This window comes from Aythya ferina (genome assembly GCF_964211825.1).
Source record: "Aythya ferina genome assembly, chromosome: Z".
NCBI classification, from domain to species: domain Eukaryota; kingdom Metazoa; phylum Chordata; class Aves; order Anseriformes; family Anatidae; genus Aythya; species Aythya ferina.
The window spans coordinates 2,960,547-2,985,207 of record NC_140299.1 but is presented as its reverse complement, the minus strand read 5'-3'; the positions used below and the strand labels follow the sequence as shown (position 1 = coordinate 2,985,207).

The following is a 24,661-nucleotide window of genomic DNA, read 5'->3' as shown; positions in this document are numbered from 1 at the left end:
CTGCGGTATTACCCCAGTTGGAGACTTTTCTGCTGATAATCATGGCCAGGTATCCAGTCAGCTGCCTGTCAAGCTTTTTATTGGAAAACCTAAGTCATTTTTCCAGGCTTTCAGGTCTCATCACTGTCCCCCTCTTACCTTTCCTCTTGCATGGTTTTCCGTGTTACTGCTTTCCTAAGTGCCACGATGCTCTCCAGCATGCTCCTGGACCTCTGGAGAAGTGACAGTCTCCTGTTGTTGTAGCATTGCATTGTCTCACACTGTCAGAAGTCTTTGTGGGAAATTACCTCACAGGATTTTACTTAGAGATTCCTCACTTCCCTGACCTGACTCTGACTACAGGCCAAAAACCTCCTGTATGTACTCCAGGCAACAAACACAGATTCAGAATTGCTGGCAGAACGTTAGATGTGTGAATTTATTCACAACAGTAGGTTACAATTGATGATGGCACCTAAGATAAGGCCTCCAGTTATCATGTATTTGTGTTTTCTTGGGGGGATTCTTTTTTTTTTACCAATGGTACATTTGGCAGAGACATTAGCCTCTCAGTGCTGCTTTCTTCCTGGGTGATGTGGGTGTGTGTAAGGGGTGTCCAGCAGTAGCTTTGACTTCATTATACAGCATGCAACACAAACAATATCTAAAGATGGCTTTTGTTCCTGGGGGGGGAGTGTATTTTCCCACTTTACTGCAGAGCTCCCCCAGGCCCCGCGTTCTGTCTCTGACAGAGATTAAATCTAAAGGTAAGTAACCACCCACCAACTGAGACTGCAGACAGACCATCTTTCATTTAAGGAGAGCTTCCCCTTCATTCACCACAATGATTTTTCTTAACAAATAAGGAGCATGGCTCATTAACACAAAAGTATATTTTCAATAAGGTTAATACTCCAGTACTGTATAATTACAATCTAATAATTTAAGACTCACGAGCATTGTAAAACAACTGTAAAGGACTTTGATTATTACAATTTGCAAATGGACCAGAAAAGCTATTTACCATCATTACAAAGTTGGTTCATATTGGTAGGTTTAGCACATAGGAGAAGCAATGCATACTACACAATTAAATCTCATTTTACAGCTCTGCTAACCAACTGTGTAAGAACTGGAATCTGTCCCCATGGCTTGCGAAGGATTTTTCCCATAACATTAAGAAGAAAGAAAAAAACAACAGTGGTGAAATTCTGCAACTGTAGCATTAATAGGACCCTGCTGAAGTCTAACTTAAAAAATTCACAGTCTCTAAGGCATTTAATACCAGATTTTTGTTGGTGTACCATTCTTTTTAATAACAGCATCTAATTAAAACATCTGTAAAATGCTGACAGTTTTAATTTTATGTAAAATTTGAAAAACAAAAAACAGGATCTGCTCTAATGAGAGGAAAGATTCTAACAGTAGTTATTATTAACAATGGTAATATTTTAATTTAAAAGTCAATTCTAGATCTGATAATCACTGCCTTTAAATTACAGCAGAGACATACTCAGTGAAATTGCTACAGTCTAATGCTCTGTTAGTCTTTGCAGTTTTCTTGAGTATTTCCAGTGAGTTTTACAGTTTAGTTTATTCAGCAGAAGAACTCGACACTTTTCAGAGTGGGCTTTTTTCATCAGCCATTTCCTGAAAACAAACAGAACTCTCTGCCACGCTCTCTATGTCAGGCATGAAAGCAGCTGTGCTGTAGTTCTTCTGGTGCTGGGTATCTTATTTGCTGAGCAGCTAAGATCCCTAATCACATCCTCATGCAACTACTACTGGAAAAGGGCCTTGCTCTGACTGCACTGGGGCCATGTGCCAATTCTCTTCCCGTTCCCAGCTCAAAGGGAAGGAGTTGAGGGCTAGGTTTCTGATCCAATGCATGCACTGATCCTGTGACCTTAATTTGTGAAGCAAGAGTAAAGGAAACGATGAAATACCTGCTTCTTCAAACTATTCCATTTCTCATAGCATATGGCCTAGGATATGTTCCACCGCCTCTGGGAAACTCTCACAGGTTAAATAAGGAGATGGATTGATTTTGTCTTCATCTCCTGGTCGATATTTACCTGTAACAAATGAACAAACAGATGTATTTACCAAGCTCCTTGGGGCATCCTTTTTTTTTCCCTTTGAAAACAGCAGCCTTCTGGAGTCAGTAACAGCTAGACACAGGACGCCCATCTGATGTTCTCCTGCAACAAACATCTCACAGGTCTTTTCCAAACAAACAAGGAACTTTACTGAAGTTTCTGCCAAGGGGCAGCTCCAGCTCAAGCACAGAGGTGCTTATGCAGTGGTTTCAACCTGCTGTGCTATACTGGTGTAATTCTTTCACTGATTACTCAGCAATGTAAGTTCTTGAAATGATAATGCTGTCATCTTCCCTGGTGACTCGTATGAGAAAAAGCAGGATTACTCGTTTTCATTTTTAACATATTGGACCGTGTGGCACGAGCCCCTCAGAAAGAGGTGGTTCTATCACAGTATCAGTAATGTTCATGATCCCTGTAGGCTGCTCAAGGTTCCAGTTTAGATAATGACCCATGTAATTACTGGGGAATGTCATCAAACTTCCTGAATGAGCAGAGGTTACATTGATATAGCCAATCTTGGCAATCTAAGATGTCACAATAACAATTCTCTGGATTCTTTGACTAGTGCCCAGGATTTTAGAGTCGCTGAAAAAGATTCACATTTACGTGTTCAACCACTCCCACCCATCACTTCATACCACCCTGCGATCAGGTCAGAGTCTGCACTCTAGCCCTGTCGTTGAAACATTAAATATAATCTGCAGCCTATCCTGGCTTAATTGCAATTTACTGCTTGACAGGCTGTAAAGCTGCAGCTGAGGGAATGTATCTGCTTCATTCACCCCAAAAGGAGTTGCTCCATAATATGCTCAGGCCCTCCCTGCAGATTCTTGGTGCACCAAACTGCAGGGATGGCAGGCCTCTAAAAATGCCTAGGGCTACACCCAGGCCCCTCTGCTTTGGGCACGCGGGCTGCCAGTGCAAGGACAAGGTCATGGAATCCACCTCTGTCCCCAGAAGTGAGCACACCATCGAGTACTTACCCGTCCTCACCAAAATCCCACGCATGCCTGCATTCTGTGCCCCGCCAACATCATCCCTGCAGTCCTGCGACAGAACGGGAGATCATTTGTGGTCAGACGCATAATTTGTTAACCAGAGGCTCATGACATTCTCTGCCTTGCACATCACCGACCAGTCACTTAAACGCAGCTACACCGAGTCAAATCCCTTAGCAACCTATTAGGCAAACTGCCACAGGAATGGTTTGCTCTGTGCTGTTGCCTAATCAAACAGTGAGACCTAATCAATGCAGGAACAGAGCTGTTAAGTCACTGGGTGATTTTAGAAGGGGCATCAGAGACACTTCATTAGCAGGAGCTAATTGTCAGCAGGCTTTCCGTGCTCTCAGGCAGGACACTTAGGGCTTCTCCAGAAGTCACTGAAGTAAGAGAACTAACCCCATGGACTACACCTTAAATCATGCCAGTTTGGGCGTTTCAGTTTTCACCCTTTATTTAATCAAAGATGGGTTCACAGCACCTGGGAGGTACCTACACACACCACATTAGAAGGCAGGTGAGAAGGCATTAGGTCTCCACGTACATCACCAATCATGACAGCCTCCTCCGGGGCACAGCTGGTCCCTCGTAGAGCTTCTAGGAAGAAAGTTTTCTCTGGCTTCCCCACCACTGTTGCTTTGGTGTCTGTTGCATATTCCAGCCCAGTCACAAAAGGTCCAGGTCCCAGAGCCAAGCCATTTTTTTTCTTGAAATACCGGGCTTTATGTATAGCTATAAGAGGAGCACCATCCAAAATCAGCCTGAAGGGTGAATGAAGAAGAAAACACGCAACTTATATTAAAGATACTTACAGCCGAAGGCCCAATTTTGCTTTTAAGTCGATGACAAAACTTTCACGGAGACCCAAATGATAACAGGGATTTTATAAAGCTAACATTCACGTGAAGAGTTAAGTAAAGTTCCTTCCTTCCTTTCTTACGTCCCGGAACAGCTAATAAAAAATTCCCACAAAGAAAAGAGTTATTACCTTGAGGATTTTAACAGGTAACTTTTTAAAATAATATCTCTATTTTAAAAATCGCTAATGCAATTAGATTCATTACTCTAAGCAACCTCACCTTTTGCTAAGGCCAACATCCTAACATTAGGACCCACCTGACTTTCCCATGCAACAAATTTAAAATATATTAGCCACAGGTAGCGACCATAGGTGGCAGATGGATGGCCACAGCCTTCACCTCCTTGCCTGGACTGCGGACACGGCTGTGCTTCCAGGATGCTGCTGCAGGAAATCTACAGAGCAGGCATTCAGCCCAGCAGCTCTTAGGGCTGTTGCTATCTCCTCTAACAGCCAAATATCAACGTGTTTTGGGCAGAGATGGGTGTTCAGGGGTGAATCCTGAGTAGCAGGTGGATCACTTTACCTTAATTTTGTATTTTAGTGTTGGAGGAAGTGCAACAAGTTACTTGAAGAAGCACACAGATATTGGGCACATTCACACCGCTGCCTGCTAGCTGGCCTACCTGTCAAAAACCTGCACAATACACGGGACTGTCTGTAGTGGGTGGAAAAAACACAGAACTGGAAAGGCAGAAGTTACTGGGAAACTGCTGTTTCTCCACCAATCTCAACCAGCTCCTGAGCCTCACTACCTCACTGTCAGTCCTGCTTGAGGGCTCTCCTCTGACCTTTGCCTTGTCAAACCTTTGTGGCAGGGAGTGTCTCGTTAGCACACGGTGCCTGGATCAATGGGGCCGTGACAGCAGGGTAGTAAAGAGAAGTTTAGGACAGTTTGCTTTCACAGGCTCTGGACCTACTCCTCCAGAATCTTTGATTCTTCCATTTCCACTGCCTCTGGTAGATTTTTCTTGGAGCCAACCCACCAGCTACCTGTTCTGTAACAAAGGGAAATGTGCACGGCAGCAGCTGGGGCTGAGGAATCCTCCGGGTATGACCAAGCACAGCAACATCACCGCAGTCCTCCCTCTCCCAGCCTTGGGTTCAGTACAAGCCCGCCTGACAGCATCCATAAAAGCTGAGGCAGTGACTGCCAAACGCCTCCCGCTGGATTTTACGGCACCTTCTTCAGGTACTGCAGACAACTCAAGTCTTTATCACAACAGGTAGAAATGTAACAAGCACAGCAGAAACAGCCAGGCTGGGGGACAGAAGGGAACCATTGGCAGTTGCCTTCAGAGCAGAAAGATGGCTTTCTTTTCTCCTCAACTCTGCCTGATTTACAAAAAAAAAAAAAAAAAAAAAGGCCTTAAGAAAATAAAATCTTGCTTTGGCCCTTCACTGCCTTTCTGGAGCTCTGATGTGTCTCTGCTCACAGAGGCTGGCTCAGGTTGGCTGCTTGCTCCTTGGGGGCTGCCTGTTCTTTTCCACGTGCCTGCAGAGCAGCCTGTGTACTCTCAGCAATGCAGAAATGGTAATACTTCATTTCACTTAATTATCACAAAATATTTCTATTGGATCAATGCATTTCAAAGCAAGCTCCATAACAAGGGAGCTGGCATGTGTCTCTGCGAGCAGCCAGATACGTTCACAGTGGGAGGATGTCTCTAGGACACAGAAGAATTTAATTTGACAGCCACACTACAGCCACTTACATTCAGCAGTTTACAGGAAAGATCACACCCGAGAGAATTCTTGTAAATGTGGCATCAAAATCCCATGTTTATGAAAACAGAAATTTGATCTCAGCCATTCCAAATGGTGCCTAGAGAAGGGCCTCGCTCTGTGTATCTAGTTTTGGGTTAGATTTACCTCGCCTGATGCTGGGTTTCAACCAAGTAGTTGCCTAACAGTTGCATAATATGAACGATGCCTTACAAGCAGCTCCCCTCTCCCTCAGGAGCCCAGGTCAGATAGAGGCATCTGCTCCATGGGTATCTGCATTTAATCCAGTTCACCTTAACGTTCTGCAGCGAGCGCTGCAAATCCCAAGGGACTTAATTAGCTGAGCAGTAAAGGACAAGGCGTATGGACATAAGGCTGGAGAAGAGAACATGCCCAGGAGTTAATGCTTCCTTTAGACCAAACAATACTGACACCTGCAGCATGATGCACGGCCTCACACCTCTGCACGCACCACTGCGTCCTGCCTCGTGACCAGTCCCTGACAGCCGTCTCCCCGCTCAGTCTGCAGACAGTGCTCTGGGTATAACACAGACCAGGGGAGGTCCATAGCCCAGCATCCTGTAACAGCTGCTCCTGAACACAAGATGCTTCAGAAACAACTGCATTTCCTTCCCTCTGAGCTGTGGGCCCTGAAGAGTCAGCTCTGAACACAGCAGCACTTTCCTCTTGAAGCACTGCTAACTCGCTTCACCTCAATGACAACTGCAGCTGTGCTTTTGCAGGTTGTTTGCAGACTGAAAGCTATGAAACCTGGGGCCAGACTGCCTGCAGCTCACGGTTAAGGCCCCAAATCCACAAAGGTTCTCTCAGACACAGGGGAGGACGCCACAATCCTCACTACGTAATGGCGATGCTGCTACCAGCCTCTTCTCCCCACGTGGAAGGATTTCCTTGCACGTAAAGGACGCAGCACAAGACAGCCCCCCTTCAAAGAGCCACGAGGAGAGGCTGACTTACCGAAAGGCCTTATTCATCATCTCGTAGTGGAAGTGCTCAGGAGCCAGTCCTACGACCACTGCATTGGGGTCCTCAGTGGCTATCCCTGGAAGATCAAAACGTGGTACCAATGGTTACTCTGAGTGAACCAAATCTTGTTCATACTTAGCAATATACAGTTAGCAAGTACAGCAAGTGCAATTAATCACTTTACAGCAAAAACGAGCATTTTCTCACACAGGCACATGTTGTTGAAGAGTTTTTATCTATTTTAGAAATGAGGAAAGTCTCTGTGGAAAAGGTGTTGATGTACACAGACTGTGCCATCCTTCACAAAGCACACACCTCTGTGTCTGGGCAGTCAGTGCTTGTCCAGCAATGATCCCACTGCCTCCACCGAAATGCTGCAGACTACAAATTACTTTTTTCACTGAACAACTTTTTGTTAGTATCTCTCTCTCTCTCTCCACATACATTTGTGGGCTTTGCAAGACAGTAAAGCAGGAACATTAGTGAGTTCCACCCAGTTCTCTCACTTCCCTCTGGTCACTGAGGATACAAAGCCTGACTGTTCCACTCTGTCTGGCTATGGTGGCAAAGATGGTGTTGCAGCACGGCTTAGAAGTTGTCTCACCAAATTAGTTTTGTCTCTTCTGGGAGGTCTGTTTTTAATGTGGGCCAGTCCCCCTGAGAACAGCTTGCACCTCCTGTGTCCCTCACTGCTCTGGGGGAGAGCACAATTGTTTTACATAGCAGTGTCTCCTCTGAAGGAACTAAATATGACCCTAAAAAGCCCGTGAAGAACTAAACCAGCAATGGAAGAGCATTTACAGTATCTACAGAAGAAACTTAACCCACTGTAAATAAATCTCTCTTACTCTTGTAACAGCAGCACTTCTGCTAACACTTTTGGTCTGCCTTCACACAGCATATCCCCTGCACCTTTACTGTGACAGCTAGAGCTCCTGGGTCTCCAGAGAGTGTCATCACAGCCTCCTGGCTGATGTCTCATGCCACATGGCCTTCAGCTAGCTCAGACACCAAAATGTTGCATGCAGAGATGTCACGGGGATTTGTGACACCACCCGAAAGCATCTGGGTCCATTAACCATGAATGGATTACATTCATCCATCTGTGACCAACTTTACAGAGAGATTATCCAAGAATAATTCAATAGCAGTCACTAACAGGAATTTAAAACATTCTCCAGTGTACTTAAATGTTTCAAGAGCAGCACTGAGAGAATCTGAGCCAAACCGCTTGCAGAAAAAAGAAACAGAACAATCCATACCAGATCCAAGCAATGCAGAAAATGCCGCCAATGTATTCCTCTGATATCTCTGTCTTTGGTATTTTACACAGAATTAACATCAGCTACTGTGAATCTGATGGAAAGATCCCAAACACACAGAGATTAAACTGATTTAACTTCAGTGAAATCAGCTGCTGCCTCAGCTGTTTCTGACCCAGGAAAGCCTTCCTGAGAACACAAGCACAGAATATTGCTGGGGGCCTCTTTCTCTGGATACGATGACAGGTGGAACAGATTATCAGGTGTTATGGCTTTCACAGCCCACAGAGGCTTTTCTCTTGAACACCTATCCATCTGAAGATTACTGAATAGAGCATGGCACTAAAATTTAACAGGAAACGTAAAGTTTTATGCATGTCTTGCTCCTAGCAAGAGTAGAACCTACTTAAATTAATACAGCAGTGAGGATCTCAGCTCATAAGGCAAGGGGCAGGGAGCAGCAGCAAGCCAGCTGCATTTTCACTGCCTTGATGCTCCAGATGAAAGACCACTCACAACCCAATGTACTGATTCCAACTCTGAGCATGTTAAAAGCGTGGATTTCTTCACTACTCGTGAAATGAAGACTTAGTTAAGTTGAGGACTAACTGACCTAGTTTCAGGCACCTGCCTGAGGTGTCCATGTTAGCATGGATCACCTTCTCCTCCTCTTATTGCTGTGGGAGGGAAATGGGCACATCTGAAAGGAAAGCAGCTTCTCACTGGGTCTTTAGAGGTGACTATCAGGGTGACAAAGCACCCACTTAGGTGGTACAGTTATGGAGTGAGAGCTAGGTGGTCAATACAAGGTTTTCCATTTAATAATTATCTATAAAGAGAGAACTAGACTCCTGTGTGTGCCCACACACCAGCTTCTCAGCAACACGTGTGACTGCTGGCCTGACAATACACTCAGGACGCTTTGATCACTTTGACACTGAACATTCCCTAAGATCTCCAACAGACAGTGAGACAAAACATGCTGCAGAAGCATAGGACCAACAACAGACAAGCAAACTGCTGGAAGTACTAGTTCTTTATGGACATAATCTCCCTACAATAGCTGAGGGACATCTGGTTTCCACTAAATCGTAACATTCTTGCTTTAAAACATTTCAGCATTTGTAGGCGCAATAAATCTCCAACGATCTGGTGATAAATATTACTTTCTATGCTGGAAATTAATAACAAGGCATCAATTTTATTTTTTTTTTCTGAATTCCTGCCTATTCCCACTACTCCTCAAGAAGCTATCACAACCACAACTTCAAACTGCTTAATGTTAAGTTTAATAGCGGAAAGGGCCATTATGACTCTGGAGAGTCCATGATTCAGGCTTTGTTGTAGCTAGTAAAATACATACATGTGTTGTTCTACAAAACATTTCTCAGTGTTTCATTATTCAGAGGTTCAGCACCTCCTCCCATGTTGTTTCCTGAGCACCTCACCTGTGAAGTCAGGCAGGGCCTTATCATCCACCAGGAGGAGAGGCCGCACCTGCTTCTGCTCCAGAAGATTTCTGGCTGCTGTCAGGGATGTGAAGATTTCATTTTCAGCAATGTCGAAGCCCAGTTTCGTCAGCCTCTCCAGCAGGTCTCTCTTGCACTCCTTCGTTGTGTTGGTCACAAACCGAATCGTAACCGGAGCGCTGCGCAACCTGATGGATGGAGAGCAAAGACACATTTGCCATGGACTACTTTACATTTACACACTTATTATGGCTTTTGGGGACTGAAAAAAGGAAATGTTTGTCTAAAGGCTGCAGATGAAAAGACTGTATACATCTTAAACTACTGGTGCCAAGCTCAGAAGAAACAAGGCTGTTAGCTTCTGTGCAGAATGGAGGGCAATGTGAAACAGATGGCAAGAGTTACAGCTACCTCGCACAAGATCAAGACATCCCTGCTTTGCTTCTACCAGGAAAAGGCTGGAGGAAAATGGTGATTCTGAACTCCATCCTCACAGCAGTATCAAGCACATCTACAATTAATTGCAAATAGTTTGAAAAGCCTTTTAATTCAAACAAGGTAATAAATAAGTCAGGCCTGTGTTCTGGATCAACAGCATCCTAAACTAAAACAAATTGATAGAAGAAGCTTGCTGCTAAGTTAACATACAGAACTCCACACGCTGGGTGAATTTCACAGCAACTACAGCTCATTCAGAAGTTGCAGGGTGCTCTAGGAGCCTGCGTTATCTGTGCGGTGATTTTATGTCAGCTTTTGCAGCCATTTCTCCCTTTCCTCAGGAACAATGATCCTCACATAAAACCATATTATTGCTCTACCCTGATAGTACATACTATTGAACAGCCAAATAATTTTAAGTGACAATTGCAGTGGCATCTCCTTTAATTATTCCCCCACCATCACTTTCTCTGTTGCTATAGAAACAAACACTGGCACCAGGACTGCACGAAGAACATCAGAATGAAGTTGGTCAATGCTGAAGACCTCCTCGCACCTGCCTCTTCCTTTTCATTTGTTCTGATGTGCAGAAGGATGCACTCACCTTTCACAAGTATGAACTGGTATTGGAAAAAAAAAAAAAAAAAAAAAAAAGCCTGTGTTTGCTAATAAAGTGATTATTATTTCCTTTAACCTCCCATTATTTCTTTTTATCTTACTGAAAGGTAACCCTCCAAATGGAATCTACCCATTTGTCCCCTAAGCAAGCTGCAGGCTGATAGTTTCAGCTTCTCTTTAGGAAGGACAATGACACGGATGAACAGAAAATAGCATGAGACACTATTTTGTTTGAACCTCTAAGCAGAAAGTCCTGTCTGTTCTTTGCAGTGAAATGACGTTTGCTCTGTGTACCTGTGAGAGATGGCTGAGGCTGACAAATGGCACCAGATGCTCCCTGCACCTTATCCCTTCCCTAATTCCCTCCCTTGCCAAAACTAGCGCTGAGCCTGCCTGGGCACAACTCAGTAGGAATCAAGCAGAGGCACAGCAGGAGACAGAGAAGAATCAGTGGATTTACAAAACAGTTTGTCTTCTCATTCTACAGAAGCCATTTCCTCTGTCCTACATGCTGCCTGAGGGCTTGGAGGTGAGCAGAGCCCAGGAGAGATGCTGAGTTGGTCTTGATAGCATCACCACTTTGCAATAGATCTATAAATACACAAAGCACACAAAAGTATGTGCGCACACACGGATTTCTGAGAATGCTGACTCTCATCTGGCACAAGTTCTCTCCACAGCACAAAACACCAAGAAGACAGGATCCAGTGAAGGAATGAGTAATGAAAGAATACCCAACACTTCAGTAGTTTTTAGTTGCTTGCGATTTTACATCTTTAAAAAAATAAATATTGCCACAAAATTACCTGTGAAAAGCAAAGCAGTTTCCTAATACCTCTGAGCTTTGCAGACAAACAACAGTCTAGCTTCATAAAAACTTAAGGAGTCAATACAACTTCAGTAAAAATTTCCTGTGCTTAACTCAGCCCTATTCCTCTCCCTTGACTAAAACTTATTCTTCCCCCCCATGGCAACACACATCTCTCTCTGTTGCTTTTCTTCATCCTTTGCAAAATTAATTCTCCAGGGAAACAGCTTCAGAAAAAAAAAGAGTACAGAGATCCCTGGGGTTGCACAGCCTACTTTGCTAGCGACTAGTTTTGATTAAATCATTTTACTATGTCTCCGTTTCTTTAGACACCCTTTTAACGAGAAAGAAGAGGTACTGAACTGTCCTGTTTATGAACACGAAGAAATTCCTAAAAAAGATAGGCTGCATTATCAAACGTTTCTCTAAATAGCAAAAAAAAAACCTTTAAAAATAACAAAGCAAATGCTTGGCTGAAAGAGCACATGAAACGAGGACGCTGCAAAGGATGCCTCGGTCACCAGGCCATGATGTGTTCTCCCTGTTATTCCAATTTAGCTCACCACAGGTTTAAGGGCTCAGACACCTGAGCAGGTTCCTGCAGCTAAACAAAGCACTGAGCATCAGGTGAGCTGAAGTGACTGAAGGGGGTAATTCAGGGTAACACCTTCCACTTTGGGCTAAGGCTGCAATCCCTTATCAATTAGCTGGTTTTGTAGTCTTTTTTTCTGTCTAGAAAAGGCTTAGAGAGGACCTAGATAGTGACTTAGGAAAGCTGCAGGGGCTCAGGTGGTACATGGTGGCATGTCACTCTCTGGGCCTGTTGCTGACTTCTCCTGGTATTGACACAGGTGTAACTGAAAGCAGAATTCACATGTTTGCTTATCCATACCAGCATAAAAAGGCAGGATCTTCAGGCCCGTTTACTTGAAGAAATGTCTTTGTGCAAGCAGCAGTGACACAACCTATCAGAGGACATCGAAAAAAGGTGGCTTGCCTTTTAAGAGCTTCCTGAGCGCCTGGCACAGCTGAGTCTTCAACGTGAAGTGTGCCGCTGAGATCCACCAAGACAGCTTTCAGCGCGCGCCGAGCTGCCATCCTTCCTTCCCCAGGGAAAAGGCAAATAAATGAAACAACAGAAAACTGGTTAGCAGACAATGGATAATAAAAATAAGGAACTCAGTTAAGCGCCTCATTTGTGCCAAGCCCGGTATTACTCAGAACATTACTCGTAGTATTAAATGGGCCCCTTTAGACAGAGAAATAAAAGGCAGTGTTTAAAAAAAATACATAATTGATGGGGTGGTATTTTCCCAAAGACGCTATATATGGAAATCAGGTGCTATTTGTTTTTTAAGTGCCTTTATTTGTGCGCGTCAAAAATTCTCTAAACAACTAAGACTGTTGGGAAGAGGATCATTAGGTCTGGTATTGCTGGTTCAAGGCCTCAGCAAGCACATTTCGGCAAGTCCCAGCGACACCGGTGGTGTTGTTCAAGTAAAAATAAATACAATACCACTAAGCAATGATACACGGCTCCGACTATAAAGCTCAAAAGGCTCTGAAAAAGTGGATGCTGTTAATTTTATTTTTGCAAGCTGGATCTGCAGCGATCCAGCCCGCGGCACGATTCAGGTGTCCTAATTCGTAGGCTATGCAGTGGCTGACTGCCTGCGTGCCAGCAAGGACTCTGCAGACTGCTGCCGGCCTGGAAGATCTCAGGGCTCCAGGATAATCAGCACCCAGAGGGGTTACTCCTGCCTCTTGCAGAGGGGGCACTCGAGCAGCTTTTCTGTCACATAAATGAGTGCAAAAGAGTTGGCCTCAAACAGAAGCCAGCCCTCGAAGTATAAAGACACAGGGGAAGAAAACAGTGAGGTTATGTGCAAGTCTAAAACCTGTCTTCAGAAACTACTGCTTTATAGGTGTGTTGCAAGTGCTGTATATTTTGCCACTTGCAAGTTTTCTGAGCCTTCCAGAGCAAATATCCAGTACAGAAGCATTTTTTGCTGCCTGTCGCACAGTAACAACCATCCAATCTGCCATCACTGCAGAAAATCCTTCTGGTTTTCTGTTAGGCTGTTTGGTTACAGGCACAACATGTAGCACTGGTGTACTTTTTAAAACACTTAAAATAGCCAGCACCATGACCAGACCTTGCTTTATTACAGCTGATTTTCCATCATGATTCTTTTATCTTTGGAGATGGATTTATCAGCTACCAAGACCACATGAACTTAATGTCTAAGGTACAAGATGCACGCACAGAACTTTATGAGATGCCACCTTTGTTATTGTTGCCAATTCCCCACAATAAGAAACCAAAAAAAAAAAAAAAGCTTATTTTATAGTATGCCAGTTGCTACACAGGCCAAGGTTAGGCATCGATGATAAGAAACTGACACAACTCCTACAGGAGTGTCATCAGCTCCACGGGAAGAGGGCTTCTTCTGCATGTGAAACACTTGTGCAGGTGAAATGCCTGAATTGAGCTGAATTTCACCAAAACAGGTGAAAGGGACCCAGCAGGGTCACCCGGGGCACGCTGCACAGGAGGGCACCCAGGCGGGTTTGGGGTGTCCCTGGGGAGCCTGTCCTGGTTCTGTCACCTCACAGCACAGAAATGCCCCTAACACTGAGCCAGATCCTCCTGAGCTTCAGTTTTATAGGATCACAAAACCATTAAAAGTTGGAAAAACCTCCAATATCAGCTGGTCCAGCCACCACCCTGCCAGTTTGTGCCCGGAGCCTCTCATCCTGTCACTGGGCACCACTGGAAAGCGCCGGGCTCCATCCCCTCGACCCCCTCCCCTCAGATATTCACACACATTAATGACTTTTTTGTTTTATTTTCTTTTTTTTCTTTTTCTTTTTTTTTTTTTTTGCACAACTCTGTGTTATCACTGCCGAAAGAAACTTCCCTCAGGCACTTCAGCCCAGCACAGGGCATTTTAAGCATTTTAAACATTACAAAAGTGGCTGCAGCTGCATGAGCCCCCTGCCCACCACACAAGGCTGCGCCCTCTGAGGTGCCTCCCCTCAGGAGCCCCATGCACCCCCCCCCCCCCGCCATGTTGCCAAGGGCAGGAGGACGCAACCCCCCTCTCCCCCCCATAATTGAGATGGTACCGCCCCACCCCACCGCTTTACAACGGGCAGCTGGGCCGGCCCACTCTCCGGAAGGGGAGTCTCCGTGCCTAACGCTGTCCCCCCCTTCCCTGTTCGCGTGGTTCCGCCCGCCCCGTTAGCGCACCCACAGGGCGGGCGGGCGCACTCGGCCGCAGAGGGGGGGGGAGCAGCGCAGGGTGCGCCCCGAGCCCCCCCCTCCACCCCTCCGCACCCACCTGGCTCACGGCCGCCCAGCGCCCCCCGGGGCCCTCACGGAGCGGGGCTGCCCGGCGCTGCGCCGCCTCGGCGGGAGGGGGCGGTGCTGAGGGGCGGCCCCGCTCCGCCCTCGGGGGCTCCCGGCAGGCACCGCGCGGGGCAGCCCGGGTCCTGCTGCGGCTGCTTCACCTCAGCGAGGCGGCGGGGAGGCGGCTGCGGGGCGCTCCGCGTGCGAGTAGTTAAATGTCGATATATTTTTATATATCTGCCGCCCGGGACCGAGCTAAAGCCTTCCTGAGGGTTTTTTTTCTTTTTACAGAGCCTTTTTAGGGGTGCGCAGTGACAGGAGGAGGGGCGCCTGGCACAAAGTGAGGCCCAGGAGGTTCTGGCTCCGGGTGATGGGCGTGGGGTTGGGCTGGGGGATCTCCAGCTCCCTTCCGACCCCGTTCGTTTGGCTGCGGTAGTGGCAAGAGGCCCCCGGCCACCTGCAGAACCACGCTGTGTCCGTCTGCAGGACACACAGCGTGTAGAAAGTGAGTTTAGGTTTCGTGCAGCCACATTTGAAGCTGTGGGTGGTGATGCGAGTAGGATTTCCTGAGGGGCGAGGGCATAGCTGTGAGTTACGTGATTTATGGTCAGAGTTTTGCATGCCGGTTGTACAGCAAAACCCATGCTACGACTGAAATCACAACACTGCAGTGTAAGGTAGGATGCTGTAGGCAAACTGAACATGAGACTCCTTTGTGAGCATCCAAACCCATCGCTTTCCTGCCCTTCCCTTCACCTATTACCATGCCCTCCAAAACCTTTAATTAAACTATACAGGCACACAGGCCCGGTCCATTATCACTGCTTGAAGTTGCACTAAAGGCTCAGATGAGTCCCCTGAGGTTCATTTTAACTCCAGCCAGCCGTGCTAGGAGCCACCAAACTGCGCTTTGCTGCTGTGAAAGCCTCTTCTGTTTCCAAGCGCTTCCTAGAAACGATCTGGCAATTACTCTATGGTGGGAAGTCACAGTCTTCATCCTGTTCTGTTCTGGGCACTGTCAGTTCTGTGCCAGGTACGAGTGAGAATGCTCTTTGTGCTTTGAAGTGACTACTGGAGCGCAGGTTGCTTCGCAGGCACAGCTCCTTGCCTGGTAGAAACTTTCCTCCATGTTCATGGTAGTGAAGAACCTCAGCCCTGGCCAGGTTTGAGGGCAGTTCCAGCACAGTCACCTGTTAGGGGTGGAAAACGCAGATATTGCAAGTAGGAGGCAAATAAAAAGGAAAAATAAAAAAGGTGAGGAAGTGCTTTGCCTAATTTAAACTTCTGTTACAGCAGGTACTTCAGAACTACTCAAAGCCACACGAGGCAGTATAGTTACTCCCCTTCTCTCTCTCTCCAATCCTTCCTTCTCTGCCTGTCAGCTGCCCTCTTCCACGCTCATTACCTGGAGACCTGATTTCCAGCTGCCATCCCACTTTGCATCACTGTTTCTCAGCTGGCAGGTAAAACTGTCCCAGTTTTGCCTCAGGTGAAGGATTCTTGCTGCACAGAACTACTACTGCACGCATCAAATCGATTTTGAAATGCTCCCTGGGCTATAAGGCATGTGTTGAGACCTCAGCCTTTCTGAGAGGACAGGAGGAAGGGGGAAATCAGTTTTTACCCATCTTCAGAGTTGCTGCTTGTAGTCTTTAGCGCCAGCTTGTATTTTCATAAGACCTGGTGTTTTCAGGCAAAACAGATGAAGAGGAAACTGTGTGCAAGTAGTGCTTCAGACCAGCTCAGTGCTCCAACCCAACACATCAGCAATAAATAAATCTTCCGCTGCTTTTATACCGCTGGCCAACACGCCTTCAGCAATCAGCAGCCAAAGCATCACAGATCAAAGTGCAGCACAGCACAACTCAACCTCTGGTTATCCACGTTTTATCTGTTCCATGTAAGTACTCTCCAGTTAACATGAAAGAAGACATATGTATGAAAATATATGATCCAGACTATACATACCCTAGTCAGCTCTGAATTAAACAAAGATTACTCTAAGGAATACTTTGTAACACACCTACCTGCTCTAGAACCTAGCATGATCCTGTTCTGCCTCTGGCCAGTTGTCCTGGCTCATTGGCTTTGCTACATCAGACCGAAATTCAACTTCATAGCAGAGCTGGTATGAGCAAGCACCATGGTGGTAACAAAAAAGCAGAGTATTTCATGGAAGAACAGTAACTTTGGTACCTGGAGCAGTCTGAGTTCTGAGGTGTTTCCACTGTACATGGATATGAAGTGAATTATGAAAGAGAGTGCTTAACTTAGAAATTCAAAATTTATTTACAGGTTTTCACTAAAAAAAGGAAACAACATAAACTCTCCTCCTGCATATAGTCTGCTCTGCAAAACACTGGAATTGGAGATAATTAAATTCATTTACACATTTTACAGATTTATCTTTGTACACAACAATGTACGCTTTAGCCATCAAGACATCAGAAGAAGAGATGATAAACTAAGCTGTTTTAAAATAATGAAACTGACAGGTTTCTGTCGGCCTTCCCCACTTTAAAAAATAGCTAAAAACAATTTAAGACACTTTAGCATAGTTGAACAGAAAAGTCATAAAGTTTAACTTTTCTAAAAAGGTATCTGAGGATCAGTAATCTTAAATCCAGCCTTGCTATTTAACACAGGACCTGACCCAGCAGCCATAACTGAGGCAAGATCCTTACCAAAGGCATTAACAGTATTGTCTGTGAAAGAACTGCAAGATGATACCCATAGTTTCAGTGAGTTGTTAAATGAACAAAGGCAGATGGAGAGGGGGAGAAGCAGCAGCAGCAACTGACGAGTCTGCAAATTTGACTTTTTTTTTTTTTTTTTTTAACAATTGCATTTGAAAGGAAACATTCTCCCATGTTACAGAAGAAACTCAGAATATGAACAGCTCCCCACTTCCACCATATTAGTCACCACGCAGGATTAACACATTTAGGAAAAAAAATGACAATGCTTGACAGAACAGCAACAAATGCTAAACACTACTACCACCTGCTAAATAAACACAGAGTTGCTCCGGTTTACATACAAATTTTTTGATTTTGCATAGCAGACACACCTATTTTCATCTACTTCACACCAAATGTTACTGATTTGAAAAGGCTATCGAACCAAGAAAAAAATCCTGGTCTCAATCAAATGAGGAACACTCTGCTTCCAGTTTGAATCAAACTAGAAATTTACCCATCTGGTTTTATCTCCCTCGCTATCACACGACTTCAGTAATTTTTAACATGTTTGGAGTGTAATCCATATTCCCTTAAATAATACTGTGGTAGTAACTGAAATAAAAATTACGTTTTTTTTTTTTCAATTTAGGAATAAGTTGGGAAGTATACTGAAGGAGATTCATCCCTGAGTAACAAGACATTTAAAAACCGCATCCTATTGATACGCATTGCAACATGTTACGACGCATACTCTAACAGTCAACGTGATTAACAGGCAGCAACAGAAAGTGTCACAGTCCAGTATATTTGCAGCATTGTTGCATTGATCCCATTATCTCGTTTAATGAAACTGAAAGTGAACATTAGGAAATAGGATAAATAGAAACAGTCTTTATTATTTTAAGTTGAATGTCAAACTGACAGCTAAACCGTGCTGGATCCCAGAAAACTCAGAGCAATGATGGCTAGCAACTTGCTTCTTTGGATGTCCAAAAGATTTTGTGACAGGTTTCTTCAACCAAACAATAGGAGGAGCACGATGGTAACGGAGTTCACTGCTATTAATGGCACTGCAGAGAAAAAACAAGAGTAATTGGAGACTACCTTCTCAGAAGCAGAAGTTTAAAAAAAAAAAAAACACCTGATTTTCCTATGCAGAATCAAGATTAGTGGAAGGAATCGGGATCAAGGCCTAAGGTACTAAAAATTAGTAGGAAGCAACAGTACTAATATTGATCACCTCTTAACTCTGACCCAAACATCCCTTTCTCCAAATGGAAACGTCTGTTTCTGTCCCTGGTTTTACTACAATTTAGAAGAAACACACCAGTTTCTACTTCATGGTGAGCAAGACAAGTAAGATTTGTTACTTGCTGTTTATCTTCACTTATAAGATGAATTTTGGTATGCTTTATAGTGAAAAACTACTGGTAGCTGACAAATGAAGAGCATTTCCCTCCCCCATCCTTTCAAGCATGGGCTTACCTTTAAGAATCCCAGTAATTACATTTCCTTCACCTGGTTCTTCACATAAAACTGCACTGAGCCAATGTGAACCCGTTCCAAACCAAGCTTCCCCCCAGCTCCCAAAATCCCAGAAAAAGGTAAGATGCAACAGCGGCACCACAAGCCAGAGTCAGATGTCCAAATCTGCCCTGCCTGGAAATCCCTTCCTATAGGGAATCCATGCACCAAGGATGGAAGGAACCCAAAAGAAGGACAGACTGCATGACAAGCAGCTATTTGGTAAAAGAAAGCGACATGCCGGCATTATTTCATTAAAGCACAGAAACAAAACTTCACAGACAAGTTTAAACAAACGATCATCGTCATCTTACCTCTCATAACGGTTCGTACAGATCGAATGAGGTTCATGATCTGTGCTTTAATTCCTGGTTCCTCTCCAAATCCTCCAATCCCTTGATCACTCGCCCAGCCAACTGTGTCACATAAAAACAGGCAGCCATGTTAACAAAAAAAAACACAAAGACATTCAACAAACGCTATCAGCAATATTAACAAGTGATCTATCCTGGGTATGGTTGAGTTTATCACTAACATTAGAAAGACAAAGTACAAACCAATTAGCTTCATTTCAGGTTCTATTGCTTGAAACAACATACCACAAACTGTTAAACATCTTAATGAACTCAACAGTAACCAATGTTTCTGCAAAAGAAACCCTTACCTTTTTAATACCCTGTTATTCCCAGCATGCCAGAGAACCAAATGAGTTTATTTGGACTTTAGAAAAGCATCTGCCAAAATAATGTAAAAAAATTGCCTGCATCTGCTCACAGGCCTTTCCCAGAAGATAAAAGCACAAATAATTGCTGGGTACGAAGCGATGCCTCAGAAACAAGCTACGCAATGGAAACAGAACAAATTCCAAACTGAGATGATGATTTTCTGAACTGGTATAGAAATGACACAGGAACTTTTTGGGTGGCAGCTCAGCGACCAAGACAGCGTTAACAAACATTGCAATGGGAAGGAGCATTTAGAGACGTGTTATCTGTGGCTGGCCTGCCTGCCAAAGAGCAGCACAGCTGTGTGCCACTGGAAACTGCTTGAAATGGCTTTGCTCGGTGTATAGTGATGTTTAAAGGCAAACACAGTGTCAGGATGTCACTAAGAAAATGTCAGAAGCTTTAAAATGGCTTTCTATAAATTGTGCAGACTGCCTGCAGGACCATTTTGCATTCTCTGCGTGCAGAAAGCCAGAAAGCAAGCAGTAAGGTACCCTTCATACTTTGGTATGAAATGCTGCCACACCAACAAAGTGGAAAGCACAAAAGCCTCAGGAAAACACAAAAACAGGAGGGTGTGAGAAGCCAAGACTGTGGGGATACGAGGAAAACATGGCCCTGTCCCCCCCCAGCAGCTATGGGACCACGTATTTTTTGTTCCACTGCTCACAGCCCTTACACATTTTGGGATGAGCAGGGCAGAGACAGGACGGACCGACCCTGTGTGGAGCTGCAAGGCACAACCTGTCAGTTTCTTTCCTCCAGAGACAGCTTTGGAGCAATTTCCTTGCTTTTCACCCCTTTTTCCTTTCCTATCTCCCTTGCTCTGGGTGGCAGGCTAATCCATCCCAGGTCATCTCCTGGGACACTGCACATCTTCCTGGCAGTCTGGGGTTCTTCTGTGCTTTGTGGTTGGTTCCTGTAGGTTGTTTTATTTTTGCTTTGGGGTGTTATGTTATTTTATTTTATTTTAAAGGCCGGCGATGCCCAGCCTTGAGCGCAGCAGAGCGTGACTCCGCAGAGCTCCCTTCCACCGAGCGCTGCGAGCCAGAAACACCACCACATGCACACACAGAGAAGAAGGTGAGTTAAAAACACACAAAAAAAGGAGAATAAAAAGGGACACAAAGCTGCTGACAGCAGCCCGGCGGCCATCTTCGGGGGCCGGGGAAGGGCGGGGGACGGGGCGCGGGGGTGTCGGCGGCGGCTCACCATTGCGGAGGAAGCGCTCCTCATGCAGCACGGCGATGGCGTTGACCACCAGCAGCCCGGCCTGCAGCAGCGAGTACAGCGTGAACGCCATGGCCCCGCCGCGGGGACGGAGGGAGGGAAGGGAAGGGAAAGGAAAGGGAGGGAAGGGAAGGGGCCGGCGGCCGAGCGGGACGTGGCGGGGCGGGGAGGGGCGGGACGGGACGGGACGGGACGGCCCCGCTGGGGCGGGCACAAAATGGCGGCCGCGCCCCGCCGTTGCCATGGAGGCTGCTGGAGGGATGGGGGCGGGAATGGCGCCGCGCTGCTGCCTGAGGGAGTGATGGAGGAGTTGGGGTTGGGACAGCACTGCAAGATCATCTGGTCCGATCTTGCCTCTGCCACTAATATCACCACTGAACCGTGTCCCCAAGCACCACGTCCAACCTTTCCTTGAACACCCCCAGGGACGGTGACCCCACCACCTCCCTGTACCTATCCACACTTTCTGACAGAAATGTCTCCTCATTTCTAACCTAAACCTCCCCTGGCACAACTTGAGGCCATTCTCTATGGTCCTATCGCTAGTTACCTGTGAGAAGAGGCTTACCCCTGCTCCCCACACCTTCCCTTCAGGCAGTTGCAGAGATCAGTAAGGTCTCCCTTGAGCCTCCTCCAGATCAAACAACCCCAGCGCCACAGAACCACAGAATCATCTAGGTTGGAAGAGACTTCCAAGATCACCAAGTCCAACCTCTGACTTAACACTGATTTAAACTTAGTGCCTACACCTAATGGTGTAGGATCGCTTAAAAATTTAAAACACTTAATGTGTACAATTGTTACAGTGGTATTTTCTATTTAATTTCACTGACAATGTCTGCTTCCCCCCTTTTAATTTGTTTGTTTGTTTGTTTGTTTGTTTCTCTCCCTGTGCTTTTCCAATACATGTCAATGCAAGGTTTTGTATTCAGCTCGGATCCAAGTTGTTGGTTACCCAAAGTAGCCGCAGTAGCCAGGATTGATAACAGGACCCAAAATAAAGCAGGTGTATTTTATACCATGTGGGTCAGGGCCTTGGGGTATGTCTGCAGGCAAAGTACAAAAGAATAAGTGGAACTCCGGGTGCATAAATGCACACTTTTTACTTTTAGCTTCTAGTCTGATTGGCTGGTGGGGCAGCCTGCATAATCATTATAATATTCTCTCTCCATAATCATGCACTATGCAAGCCCCTTCACTCTGGATGCCTGATGGCTTTCATGCCTCAGTCAGGTCCACTTGATGACGAGCATCAAGCAAGACGAGGCTGCAGCAGGCAAGCATCAGGACCATCAGATCAAGAGACAATCAGATGACATGTGAGATAGCCACAAAGAAACACACACCCCAGCCTTCCTTCCTAAAATGCCACACAAAATGTGGTTTTCCGCATTTTAATATTCATGGCTACTAGTTTACATTACTTTTTAACTGGTGGAACTGGAAGCGAGAGAGCACCCAATGATCACAGCCACAGCAGGATTTGTTACTAACTTACTCCTGAAAATTACCAGTATTGCATAAGGGAGATAGAACAGAGAATGACAATCAAGCACATTTCACAGAGTTTTGTCATCTGGTCAAATATATTTGTCATTTCAGACCCAAAAAGGAATGTAGAGGAAAGTGCACAAAGTCTCTTGCACTTTCAGTGAAATCAGTATTATGTAAACAAATGCTGAAGTGTTCTGTTGAGCAAAAGTTCAAAATGTTTCCAAATTTTGACTCTGGTTCTGTAAACACTTAAGTGTATGCTTGTCTTCATATGTATCAGCAGGTAGTGTGAATATCCAGGATGACGGCATACGTAAACACTGGATTACAAGCCCAGGAGTTCCAGCATGCCTGCTTTATTTCTCGTCTAGGTTTTTAAATTTGGTATACCTGTAAGCCTTACAAAACCTATCAGTTTAGCATTTTAAAAATGAGCCATTTTTAGATAGCCAAAGGCCCGCAAAGTTTGCTAAAAGCTTTTTTAATAATTCAAATTATATTTTCCCATGTGTCTCTAAATAACAGAAAAGGCTGATCTTGATTTACCAAACCCTACACACCCACAGAAAGTCAATATTGGGCCGAAAAGATTTCATCCTAAAGGTCATTACTATTTTTTGAGAAGCTGTGGGTGCTGGAATATAATGGTCTCACAAATGGAACTTCCTTTTGTTCTCAGACAGAGCTTAGAGCTTTGTGGCAGTAATTCTATAATGAAATACAGATTAATATGAGGGGTCACTAGCAGGCATGTCTAATAACCACCATCATCAAGTAGCACTTCCTGGGCTTACAGTATCCAGCCTATACATAAATGCTAACCTCAGTGAACAGCTAATGTTTAGAATTACGGTACTGAAAAAAATGAGGTTTTTAAAATAAGTATACAAGTTATGGCTAAGTATTTTTACCCATAATTAAGATGTATTCCCGAAGAGCAGCTGCTATAAAGCTTACATAAACTTGACATGATTTTCCCCTTTCTAAAATCCATCACGGCAACTTAACAACCACATGAGTCTTATCTCTGAATCATCACGCTATGTGGTTGAAGGGAAAACCAGACAAAGTTGCTTGCATTAAAGAAAGCGCTTTTTTTTTTTTTTTTCCTCATTAAGGTGTTATGTTTCATTGCAGTAAATTCCTCCGGTGTCACCTGCAGAGTGCAGTCAATCACCATAAAGGAGAGTTTTAAACCACCTTACAGATGCCAAAGGATTACAGTTTAGGCAAGTATTATGAACACCTCGCTTTTTTCATTCTTTTACATTTTCCCTCCTCAGTTTATTGTTCGGTATCATCAAACAGAGCATAGCTCCTTGGGCCCAACCATCCTCATCACCTCCACAGTTAGTGAGACTGAAGCTTCTGTATGCAGGTTTTTGGGATTAGGTTAGTTTATTCCTGGTGAGCACATACCAGGTCAAAGGAGGTCCTCTCACAACTTAAATGCCTAAATCCTTTGCCTCACATGACACCATTTTCTGTTTAACTTCAGAAATAGTTTTGACCATTTCCTCCTCTAGATTATTACATATACAGACATAGACATATCACAGAGTCGCAGAATGGTTTGGATTGGAAGGGACCTTGAAGATCACTCAGTTACAATCCCCTCCCATGGGCAGGGACACCTTCCACTAGATCAGGTTGCTCAAAGCGCCTCCAACATATCAGTAAAGATCTTCCTGAGTGACACTGGAAATGATGGAAATTGGCACAAGCAGTCTGAAGCTGAAAGTGAAGAAAGGTATTTAGTGGGTGGCAACCCTTTTCACCTGCTTTGACCTCTGCAATTGCCAGTGGAAAGACCCTGACCAGAAGCACAGCGTGAGCCTCTGATGGTTGGTGTTTTGTACCAAGTGGTTTCCAATGTATGTATGTGCCTGGACTAGCCTTGCCCATGGGCCTCGTATTACCCCATGGTTTGAAGATGAGCAAACTCTACGTGTTCATTCGCTGAGCCCAGAAGGATCCCTGCTATGCTGTGGTTGCCTCTTGTTGGGGAGCAGATGTTGAATTGAGGAGCTGGGTCCTCACACCCACCTACTACGTGCCCAGTGAGTAGCTCCATGCATTGAAAAATTCTGTATGTGTGAAAACATTTTGCTTCTGTGGTTCTATAAATAAATCCCTTTGCTGTTTTGCAGTTAAACTATAGCCTTTGTCATCTGTTAGTCATCACACCTACTGTACTACTAAACTGCTGCAAAGGTTAATGATGCCTCCTACAGATGTAACACATCTCTTGTAAGCACAAACTCAATACTCAGATGATTTAATGTATAGTTGTTTGTTTTACCCACCAAGGCTGGCAAGGCAGTGAGACTTTGCACAGTGTTTTGTTCTTACCCTTCAGCAGCGGCACAGAGTGAAGTTCATTGTCTTGCCCGTTGCTTGAAATGCG

General features: G+C 45.0%; 2 protein-coding genes and 1 long non-coding RNA gene across 5 annotated transcripts; 1 reads left to right on the top strand and 2 right to left on the bottom strand.

Moving 5' to 3' along the window:
• Positions 1–854: 854 nt before the first annotated feature.
• On the bottom strand, positions 855–14,685 carry HDHD2 (haloacid dehalogenase like hydrolase domain containing 2). Of its 2 annotated transcripts, none has more exons than XM_084504069.1 (7): positions 14,593–14,685; positions 12,246–12,351; positions 9,364–9,572; positions 6,645–6,729; positions 3,627–3,843; positions 3,065–3,128; positions 855–2,054 (listed from the first exon to the last, which is right to left on the bottom strand). In XM_084504069.1, the coding sequence occupies exons 2-7, from the start codon at positions 12,344–12,346 to the stop codon at positions 1,951–1,953; spliced, it is 780 nt and encodes a 259-aa protein (XP_084360195.1). In that variant the 5' UTR covers positions 12,347–12,351; positions 14,593–14,685; the 3' UTR covers positions 855–1,950. The 2 variants fall into 2 exon arrangements, with proteins under 2 accessions (XP_084360195.1, XP_084360196.1); XM_084504070.1 differs by having other exon boundaries at positions 12,246–12,347; positions 14,593–14,676.
• A 69-nt stretch (positions 14,686–14,754) lies between these two features.
• Positions 14,755–24,403, top strand: LOC311427076. Of its 2 annotated transcripts, XR_014687195.1 has the most exons (4): positions 14,755–14,940; positions 16,294–16,500; positions 19,582–20,613; positions 23,392–24,403. It is a non-coding gene; the product is annotated as an uncharacterized lncRNA (long non-coding RNA). The 2 variants fall into 2 exon arrangements; XR_014687196.1 differs by having other exon boundaries at positions 14,798–16,500.
• Positions 16,866–20,932, bottom strand: IER3IP1 (immediate early response 3 interacting protein 1). Its single transcript, XM_084504075.1, has 3 exons — positions 20,743–20,932; positions 19,120–19,221; positions 16,866–18,351 (listed from the first exon to the last, which is right to left on the bottom strand). Exons 1-3 carry the CDS (start codon positions 20,831–20,833, stop codon positions 18,296–18,298), a joined length of 249 nt encoding a protein of 82 aa, XP_084360201.1. The 5' UTR covers positions 20,834–20,932; the 3' UTR covers positions 16,866–18,295.
• Positions 24,404–24,661: the final 258 nt, after the last annotated feature.